The 10,991-nt window shown below is 39.1% G+C and overlaps 1 protein-coding gene across 1 annotated transcript in view; it reads right to left on the bottom strand.

The window, feature by feature from the left end:
* Nucleotides 1–6,127: 6,127 nt before the first annotated feature.
* kif14 (kinesin family member 14) overlaps nucleotides 6,128–10,991 on the bottom strand; it is a 16,529-nt gene continuing 11,665 nt past the window's right edge. Inside the window, exons 22-29 of the mRNA XM_005730314.1 lie at nucleotides 10,879–10,979; nucleotides 10,408–10,638; nucleotides 10,006–10,193; nucleotides 9,169–9,321; nucleotides 8,585–8,707; nucleotides 8,377–8,451; nucleotides 6,908–7,058; nucleotides 6,128–6,743 (exon numbers count right to left, since the gene is read on the bottom strand). Coding sequence (XP_005730371.1) covers nucleotides 6,382–6,743; nucleotides 6,908–7,058; nucleotides 8,377–8,451; nucleotides 8,585–8,707; nucleotides 9,169–9,321; nucleotides 10,006–10,193; nucleotides 10,408–10,638; nucleotides 10,879–10,979 — 1,384 coding nt within the window. The 3' untranslated portion in view covers nucleotides 6,128–6,381. The remainder of the gene's footprint in view (nucleotides 6,744–6,907; nucleotides 7,059–8,376; nucleotides 8,452–8,584; nucleotides 8,708–9,168; nucleotides 9,322–10,005; nucleotides 10,194–10,407; nucleotides 10,639–10,878; nucleotides 10,980–10,991) is intronic.

Raw genomic sequence — 10,991 nt, 5'->3', positions numbered from 1 at the left:
CAAACACCCTGGAAATTACGTCCCTGTATGCATAACTGGTGCTGTTGGAGCTGAAACTAGAAGACTGGCTGCTTTGTATTTACTGTGAAGTGAGTGTAGTGCAGGGATATCTTTAAAAAAAATTATGAGCTAACAATCAGTGATGGAATAACAGCGTTACAAGTAACCGCATTACTAACGGGTTTACTTTTTTCAGTAACGAGTAATCTAACTAATTACTATTTCTATCGTTGCAATGCCGTTACCGTTACTAACAAGAAAATGCGATGCGGTGGCATTACCATTTTACTATTTTGAAGCTGTCTTCAGCTTACCGCATCCTATATCAGTGGCAGGGAAGTAGCTGTAAGTAATCTGGGCGCTACAGCTTTAAGCAGCTGCGCTGCGCATTTGGTTGTTTAGATAGAGGGGGAAGTTTTAGGAGTGGCGGCGAGAGAGAAAGAGAGAGAGAGAGAGTTTTGAGATCTGACAGATTTGTGACGTTTAGTGTGTTTGGAGTGTGTAGTTAATGTGTTGTCTTGTGACTGCTGTCTCCAGGTAGAAAACAGGAGTGATACACCTGCTGTCAGGCCTGCAGGTATCAGGCTGTGATGTTCTTCTTTATAGTGGACAGAAATTTTTGGAGTGGCACAAATAATTTGTGTGGCATCTTATTGAATCTAGAAAACCCGATTGTTATGTAAATAGTTTAAAATAGTTGTAAAAAAAAAAAAGGAAAAAAAAGAGGGGTAAAAGGCGGCTGCAAATAGCTTTGTTGTTTGCAAAACTTGTGCATATGATTTTTAAAATTGACTATTTATATTTACATTTAAAGTTATGAAATATGTTTCATTAAACATGTTTGTGGTTGTTACAGTAAAAATATAACTTTTTCTACTCAGATTTTAAGTTTTTTGTCTGATTTGAGATCAATTGTGTTAATACAGTATGTCAAAATGAAAACATAACTGTAAATTCAGACGAGTGTGGTTGTGCTGAAAAGGATTATACCAAACAAGGCAAAGTAAATAGTTTTTAAAGGTGAAATGTAGATGTAAAATCAAAAGTAGTTAAAAATAGCCAATTATACCCACAATGGGTGACACAATAGTTACTTTTCAAGTAATTAATTACTTTTAGAATCTTGTAACTCAGTTACTAATTCAGTTACTTTTTTAAAGAAGTAACTAGTAACTATAATTAATTACTTTTTCAAAGTAATTAAGCCCAACACTGCTGACAATAAATAAATAAATAAATAAATAAATAAAATCCTATAAATTCACACATTTCTCTGTTCCAAACAATAGGACCAACCAAGCCTGTGTCATTATTTGGTCAATAGCAGCTTGAAGCACCCCATTCCCAAAGTCAGGTCAGGAGTATTGTGGCTAACTTCTTTCTGAAAATCCCATGGGCCACACCAAATCTTAAATTATCACTCTAAACAAAATCTATCAGAAAGTTATGCATTTACTTGAAAATGTTTTTAAAACCCATAAACAACGCAGGCTGTTGGCTGTTGCCATTGCTACCCAGTTATATGCAAAGAGGTAAGACAAATGTGTGACCTACCTGCTATATCACAAACGAGCCACCTTATATGTTTCAATTAACTTTTCATATAAATAAATACATTAATTTCTAAATATTTACCAGTAGTACATACTTGTGAGTAATTTCAAACTGGATTTCTGATGTACCCACAGTACCTTTGCAACCCACACTTTGGGCATCGTGACCAATTGTAGAATCATGACTGAGGAGAACACTAATGGACCTATGCAGTTCAGACCTTGGGAAGTAGGCTACTTATTAGCTCATGAGGCTCTCTCCAAAGCACTTGAAACTTGTAAATTTTTTATAAATGTACTGTGTGTTTATAGATATTATCCATGCCAGTTTGTGATGTGGATTAAGAAAGGTTGTTTATGCTTGAAGCAAACTGTCACAGTTGGCTGCCCGATTTTGTCGAGCATCTCCTCTGGAACTGACCCAGAATAGGCACAAACATCTCACACAGTATAAGACTCTTCTAATAAAATAATAAGTTCAAGGTACTTAGAGAATGTGCACATTTCCCACTGTAAATGTAGTCCACAACATGTTTCACCTCTTAATCTTTTGAGTTTGCTATATGACGGGTTGCTGTGGACCCCAGGTTTGTGAATGCAATAACTCAAGAATGAGGTAAATGAGGTAACACAGAATTTTCAAATCAATACCATGGTTGTATCTACTGAAAATCTCTGTAAGGCTTAAATCTCAGGGACCTTGACTTCAATTTCAGAGCTCAACTTTTCTAAAGAAAAGAGGATTTTCACATTTATATCGCAGGCATGTCTACTAGGACAGCGGTCCCCAACCTTTTTTGCGCCACGGACTGGTTTTTGCCCGACAATGTTTTCATAGACCGGCCTTTAAGGTGTCGCGGATAAATACAACAAAATAAAACTAGTACCGGTACCGAAAAAAAGAAAATGTATTCATAATACACGTGAAAAGACCCAGGAAAACCGAGTAAACAATAAAAACGATAACAAAATAATGCTGAAAACCGGTAAAAACCCTGAAAACGATACATTTCACACCTGAGCCTGAACTCTCGCGGCCCGGTACCAAACGACTCACGGACCGGTACCGGTCCGAGGCCCGTGGGTTGGGGACCGCTGTACTAGGAGGCTAAAGGGTAGCACTATATTTAAAAAAAAAATACTAACAATTAGCTGATGCTTAAAGCTGGTTCATTTAATTAACATCCAATTTGTATCAAATTAGGTCTGATTGAAGGACTGATATGATGGTAAGTTGTCCGCTGCTCCGCTTTGAATATTGGTAAGAACTTGACACAGAGATTACTTAATGGATTTTAAGCAAAATTGTGCCTAAGTTTAAGAACATATTCATCAGTTGTTTTTATTTTTTTAGGCCTTTTTTTTTCTTTTAAATTTTCACAAGAATTGGTAGTTCCCCTAGAGTTTTGGCCACCCTAACAATCAAGTGATTCCCTGTGAGCAAGCAATTAGCGACAGTGGGAAGGAAAAACTCCCTTCTAAAAGGAAGAAACCTCGACAGAACCAGGCTCAGAAAGAGACAGCCATCTGCCATGACTGGTTGGGGTGGGGGGAGTGAAAATTTCAAAGAAAAAGAGAAAAGCCAAAGTGATAATTATTGGAGCAGCTTAATTAATTCTTGCAGTGTAATTTGCTGTTAATGGCCTTTTCCAATCCCTGTATATGTTTTTGTTACTTTTGTCCAGGGTTGAAGCAATGCTGGAGATTGATTTTGTGTGATCTTTCTCTTTTCCAACTTGAAGGCTGCTGAGAGACCATGCCAGTGCAGGCCTGGGTTGAAAAAGGGATGGTAGAGAACCTCCGAGGGTGTTATCCGCTGGTTTGGATCCAAGGCCAACATCTGTTTGATTAGGCTGACAAATAAATGTTGGCTATTTTCAGGTTCTTCGCTATCTTCCAGTACTAGTTCTTCAAGGTCATCAAGACACTGGTTTTATGTATCGAATATCCTTGGATTGATAATCTGTCTCATCTTGAAATTGCCTTTCAGTCTTAAATGTCCAGCGCTGTCCATTATCATTGTCTTTTATGAAATAGTAATTGGTGTAGAAGCCAGAGTCTAAAACATGATCTAAAACATGAACAAGTTTGACTTTGATGGGACACTCATCGCGGTCCACAAACATTATGTTTCCAGGTTTGAGGTCAGCATGCACTATTCCCAAAGAACCCAGGTGGGACAGAGCATTTGTGAGCTGATGTAACACTGGCCTCAATTCACTTATTGCGAGACCCTGGTTATTCCAGTCCCGCAGGCTTTGATCGAGGAGTTCAAAATCTAAGCAGATCCGCTGGTGGTCGAGGAAAAGCCGTTCCATTCCACAATATTGCATCTATCTACATCCAAGCCTTGCAGCCGCTCCAGGATGAAAGTTTCCATTTTTGCCTGTTGCAGAATTTCGTGGTTGCTCTTGTTGACTTTAACCTCCTAGGACCTGGCGTCCACATATGTGGAGATCACATTTTGGGTTATTTAGACTAAAATACTCAATTTTGCTCTACAAGGGCCTGATATCCACTTATGAGGACATTATACTGCTACTGTTCTATCAAAATTTTAAACGCATATGTGGCTCTCATTTTTCTTAGAAACAAAAATCAGGTAAAAAAAAGATCTTGTAATTCTTTGTTTTTACATTCATCAGGTCCCAATATGCCCAAATATCAAAAAGAAATTAAAAATGCATGCCATGGAAGAGTTCGGGTCTTAGGTTAATAGCAACAAGTTTGTTGGGTTGTGTATTGCGACATTTGGTTGCAATACCAAAGCTCCCTTCTCCGAGGAAACCCTCTACCTCATAGTAATCTCCCAAAATGGTCCCTTTAGATATTTCAAGGTCATCTGAGTTTAAGGACGAGTTGGCTGACATGGTGAAATGTGTTTGTGTGCTCGGTGAATTGGTGAGAAACGTTTCAAAATTTTTTGGTTTATGTTGCAAAACTCTCGCAAAACTTTTCAAAAGGGTTTTGGTTGCTGTCAGGTTATCGTCAGTTAAGCAGTAAAGTTTAAGTTTAAAGCTCCTATTTAAGTGTTTAGTGGCATCAAAGATCAAAGCAAGGTTGTGATGATGTTGTGACCTTAAACACGGGAAATAGTGAGGAGAGGTGAAAGAATGGCACGGACAGACAGCTCTCTCTCACGCGTCTGTATTGAGTGAAGGAGGAGGCGCGCATGTGCTGCTGGCTGCATAAAACAAAACTAATCAAATTTATGATCCACCACAATGACACAAAGAATCAAAGGCATTCCGATGTGTGTGGATGTGCACTTGTGTAATATTGTTCACACTAAATTTGACCCTAATGAGTTTAATATGAGTGAATTAAAGAAAATGTTAGTTTTGGAGAATTTTGAAATTATGAAACTGAGTCATAAAACTTTTTGTGCATTTGTTTATTTTTTCCTTACACACCCTGTCAAGCTTTTCTCTGTATAGTCATGCCATAGGTTTGGGAGCAAACAAGAAATTGATTAAAATGTTCTCTTTCATTTGAACAATTATCAACTTCATATATTCAAGCAGTGTTTTTATAGCTTTTTTAACCCTTGCCTCTCTCCTCACTGGGCTATGGAACATGCAAATATCTTTATGTTTAAATTATAACTCCACATTCTAATCTGACATTTCATTCTATACTCAGCGGACCTGTCAAATGTACAAATATGACTGTGGAATTTGTATAAAATTCGATATGTGATTTACATAATCTTTTATGCAAAGTTTTATCAAGATCACTCTTTTCATCCAGGAGGAAATAAGGAACACGCATACATAAAATCTTTATAGTATGATGATTACCCTTAGAAAAGTGGTCCAAAGGCATAATGTTGCATAATGATATTTCAGTTTAAACATGGAAAAAAAAGGATATTAATCTCACGCAGATTTGGATGTTGAACTGGAGCAATGATGCTGGGCAAGACTAGTTTTTAGCATCTGTGTATACCTGTGCTGTTAGACCAGCAGAAGAATAAAACTAGGTCTGATTTTAATTCAACAAAGTCTTATTTTATTATGAGTGCAGTCTTAACCACAGCTCCATGGTTTATTGAGCAGCATCCTTCAAGATAAAAGGTTTGGATCTTTGAAAAATCAAACCATGTGCATATATTTTTGAAGTACAAGTAGCATTTTTTTTTTTTCAAGTCATTTATATGACTGACTAAATAAAATAATAATAGTAACCAACACGATTAAAAACTGTGCCCTGTTAAAGTATGTGTATTGAGAAGAAACCCCAAATATACAAGTCTCTCCTGAGTGCAAATTTTACAGTACGAGTTATTCAATGTACAAAAGCAATATTGATCCAAACATGACAACAAAATGACTTCATGCAAGAAAGAAAACATGTGGGTAATCAAGACCTTTAACAAAATGTTGTACCTAAGGTGCTGACTATTGAATCTGCATGTTGGAACTAATAAGAAAAACCAGCAGTAGAATTATTAAATGCTTCTGAAAAAAATATATAAAGTAAAGGAGCAAAAACCTGGCACAGCACATCTTTACAGCTAGTTACTCCTAATGCTGTTAATCTGCTAATTGTAATGCTATACACATTCTGGTGGCTTAAATGTTTAACAAAACACTTGATTTTTATTAAAATAAATGTGAAGTGCTGAAAAGCAACATTTTTACTAAGCTAGGGAAATCAGTTTGAATATTTTAACAACAGCTGCCTTTCCAGAACATTAGAAGTAAGACAAATTAGAGGAACTACTGCTCTGGTGTGCAGATGGTTGTGTAAATACAGCTTGTAGATGCTATACTGCAGTTTTCCTGTTACCAGTCTGTAAAACAGCATGTGATATGACAAATAAAGACTATACCCAGTGCGGGCTGCTGTTAGACTGCACACCTGGAGCGAGGGCGTACACAATCTTGCTCACAACTCGATGTCTAACAGTACTGTGAGTGGCAGCTCTCTCTTTGGCTGAGCTTTCTTCTTCTGTATCCTTTTCAAAACTAGCTGAACTTCTGCTCTCTCCCTCCTCCTGCTGGTTCCAGAGAGAGGACAAGGACTCCAGGGTCGAGTGGAGCTCATCTCGTGCAGACATTACGGTCTGAAGACAGGGAAGCTGCAGGGTTGGGGCCCCAATTCCATCCTTGGAAAGGCCGGTGATCAGCTCGTCAACAGCCTTGGCAGAAGAGGAGATCGTATCTCTGCAGCTTTTGAAGTCTTTTCCTAGGAGGAGGGCACCAGGGACAGACTGGTCAACCATCCTTAAATCTACCAACACTGCTGCCACTGAACTATCAGAAAATAATCTTTAAGAGCTAGTGTTGGCCTTTGCCCATCAAGGAAGTACATTAGTGTAAGTGTCTGACACTGTGAATCAAAAGCTTTACCTCGTAAGGCTGTAGACAGAGATGAATGCAACTGTCTAATGGCTTGGTTCAGCTGGAACAGTTTGGTTGATGTTGTCCTCAGTTTCTGCAAAAGTAAAGCCAAAGCGTCCTCCTCCCCTTCCTCTGCCTCCTGTGGTTCCGATTCCCTCTCCTGTTTGCAGACATTAGCACTTACACATAATGACAACAAGACTGCAAACAAACAGGACATGCTTGTAACTTCATCTGTTAAATTACATACAAAACACAACAAAGATCCTACTATAATGTGTAGAAATTTACTATTAACTAAATGCAACCAGTTTTGACTCCTGTATTTTGCTTAAGTTATATTTTAACGGGTGAGCAGAATAGATTTTACACAAAAAGTGAAATAAAAGAATTGCAGCCAGTGTCTGAATCACTACAAGTTGGAAATATTTTGGGTTCAAGCCTCTGCTACATTTACCAATAGTGAGAAAAACACCCTGAAAATAGCTTTTGGAGGATATAACTCAGTTTTATTTGACTACAATAACACTGTGGACAGCATAAAGCCCAGCTGCCTACATGTGTCATGTATTGGTTTGAAAAGGTAAAAAGGCCAAAACAAAACCTGCTACTTTGTGTGGCTAAGATAAGGACAAACAAGCCTGTTAGCTGTGACTTATGCCCCTTCATTCAACACATTCATTATGTGAACGATCACCGAGGGATGACCGCAGAGAGATAAGCTTACGGCACACTAAGCTTTACAGGAGCAATAAAGGCTGAGTGGCATCTTTAATGGGGCTGTTGTGGCAGCGAGTCTTAATCCGTAACATTTAAGCCTGTGTCAAGACGGAGGATCGTTTTTAACCTTTACCTACAGGATGCTCAGCTGAGCGTGCACTGTTGTCTTTTTGCTCTGGTTAAACCAAAACAAGTGCCAGGACTTTTGTAATGAAGCTCCACAAAGCAGATAACAAATGCCATTTATTCCCTCCCCCAAGTTTGACATATTTTTTAATGATTACATTCTTAATAAAAAAAAAATGATGATAATGAAACAATAGGGGCAAAAAAAAAAAGAAATTAAGCTGCATTATGTTGTAGATTTGATTGTGAAAAAAACTAAAGGGTTTAGAGAAGGGGTGTCAAACATAAGGCCTGGGGGCAAGAATCGGCCCAGCGAAGACCTGAAACTGGCCCAGTAGAGAGCTTTAGAAAAAAATATGAAGGAGTATGTAAATGTTCAACTTCTAACTGCATTTTCTTAGGTTTTACAGCTTTTCCCATCCACTCCTACTGCCATAAAGTCATTAGTTAAGAGATAAACAATTAAATGACGGGAAAATTACAGTTTTTCCACTTTTGGTGCGCTTGCAGTAAATTTAAAAACATAAACATTTAAAATTACAGGACAGTCTGTGCAATGAAAAGGAGTTGGACGTCCCTGGTTTAGAGGCTACAGATTGTGATTTTTAATGGATTCTGTTGATGAAACTTACCGAAATATGGCAGTACATGTAGCTCTCCAGAGCACGAGCTAAATCAAGAGTCTTTGATTTAAGGCTCTGGAGGACCTGCGTGTAAAGATGACAGGTATCATGGGTAGCAACTCAATAAGCACTTTAAAAACACACCAGATATAGCATTTCTGTGATATAAATGAGCACAAAAAGGCACGACAGTTTAAATAAGTGCGTGATCTCTTACTGAGCTTCTGGGATAGGACAGTTGAGCCTCTCTCAGCATTTCCCTCGTGATGGTGAGGCTCTCCTCCAAGAGAGATCGGACACCCTTACCAGTTCCCTTCATTAGACACGTGACCACTGAAGGCTAACGATTAAAAAAAAAACAAAAGGACACAAATGACTTTTTATGACCACATTATTCCAGTCAGTTACCAGAGCTACAAAGAATGACAGATTTCAGATTAATTTTCAAGCAAACTTTCACCCTTCCAAGATTAATGGGCAGCAACAATTCCAGTGGAAGCAGTAAGGGTGGACTTGGTTTTACCCACTCACAGCTTCTACATTTCGGCTTAATTTTTGTTAAATAAATAATGACAGTGTGTGGTATCATGTTTTATTATTCATATCAGGTTTATGACCTGTTAAGGACCAGATAATTAATTACATCCCAATACATAAAACCTTAGCATTGGTGCACCGTGTTACCATGGCTGTACCTTACACTCACATTCATACAGTTAATAGTTGTGATGAGGGGGCATGAGTAGAGTGGCCCACAGTGCCCAAACAGAGACCTCCCAGCTAAATTATTGGTGGTCTTACCTTGCCCATAGCCTGGGCGCCCAGTCCCGTGACATTCAATGACATGCCTGTCACTACTGCCATGTGTCCAAGCGCAAGTAAAGTTTTATCCAGGCACTGACTAGTTTTCCTTCGGGCTTCTTTCACCATCGATGTGATCTCAGATTCGCAACCCTGGATGTGAGGGCGGGAGAGGAATGTTTCACTCAGCATCGAGTCGGCACAAACAAACTGATACACAGGTTCAGTTCACATTTATTTAATAGTGAATCAATGCAAGCAAGAGAGCACAACAGCCAACAAAGTCTGAAGGGGCAGTAAATAAATTAAAATGCTAGAAAAAATTAAAAGTAAGGATCGAGAGGGGAAAATTGTGTGTTTAGGTGCTGAGAGTGGTAAGGAATTTAGATTTAGTTTCCATATATTCATGTTCTGTTTGGGGCTTCAAGGTTGAGAATTCCCTCAGCTTTGCCATTTCCATAGACAGAGCTCAAACAGCTCAGAGCTAAGACCCGTCAATCAATGCTCTGCATTTTGATTAGCCACCCGTCTCCAAACTACGCAAAATTGAAAATCATTTGTCAGCTTAGATTTTGCACTCTTTTTGACTCATTCATATACTGCAAATGCCAGAAAACCCAGACATCATGTCAATGCATAGCCTTTAACTTAAAGAAAAAAAAAAAAAGGCTTGATTTGCCTGAACTCAAAATGGGCGGAGTGTAATGATTAGAGAATAATGATACAATCTGCATGTAGGCTGGCTTAGCCTTTTATCGTCACCAAGCAGAAACCTCAGTTTGAAACTTGTGTACTGTCACTTTAACGTGTGATACCTTTGGGTATTTTTTTTCTCACCTGAATCAACATCTGGAAGAACCCTCCCATCTTCTTGACTTGGCTTTTAAGTTCCTCAGCAATCGTGTAGAGCAGACCGGAGCAGGGTTTAACACTGGCCAACCACTGCATGGTAACAAACACTGCATTCTCTATGGCTGTCGTGGCCTTCACCAACTCAGTTTGTGCCACCAAATTACCCACAAACACTGCAAAAAAAGAAACCACCAAAAAGCACCACAATAAAAGTTTGTGCCCAATAAACACCAGGCCACTTTTATGAATGTGGCCTGGTCATACATGCCTTTTGGCTCAGCTCTTACCTTGGCAGAGGACGAATATCCACAAATTATTCTTCTAATCATTACCTATCCATCAGTAGCTATTGATTTACTAATGTCTATGAAGTTGACTGGAACTCACCACTATCCTGGCTGTCATCATCCAGACTGTCGTATAGGTCAGATATAGTTTGGACAGCCATGTAGACCAGGTTTAGATCTGAGATTAACCGATCTGCCATGCTCTCCTCCGACCCTGTAGAACTACGCAGACGGGCCAGTGATTGGCCAACTAGCTCCTTGCAGATGCCAGGCATCCCAGGGTCTGAGATGCTGGAATGGAGGGGGGGGGATTTGGTCACACCCATTAACCCTGGGTCAGACACAGAGAAGAGTGGGTGATGATCATTTGTCACAAAAAGCAAATGTAGTCGAGTGTTTAACAGCTGTAGCACTGAATGCTGCATGCAGGTCTGAAAATTTATATTCATGTAACAATGTCGCATTTTAGAAAGACAACAAGAGGCAGCTTTTCGCCACTCAATTCCACCGACATTTGCCTTTTAAGAACACGACGTTTAATATTTTATGCATATTTACTTGTGTTTCTTACCAGCAGACTGTGAGGAGCCACTGTGGAGGCTCTGAATGGGATGCACCCGGATCTCGTAGAGACGCCCTGAGATCCTTCTGCTCTTCAGCAAACTCCTGCTTCTAAAGCCAAAC

This window comes from Pundamilia nyererei, unplaced genomic scaffold (assembly GCF_000239375.1).
Source record: "Pundamilia nyererei isolate P.nyererei 1_Seehausen unplaced genomic scaffold, PunNye1.0 scaffold00036, whole genome shotgun sequence".
Classification (NCBI taxonomy): domain Eukaryota; kingdom Metazoa; phylum Chordata; class Actinopteri; order Cichliformes; family Cichlidae; genus Pundamilia; species Pundamilia nyererei.
This window is presented reverse-complemented; position numbering and strand designations above follow the sequence as displayed.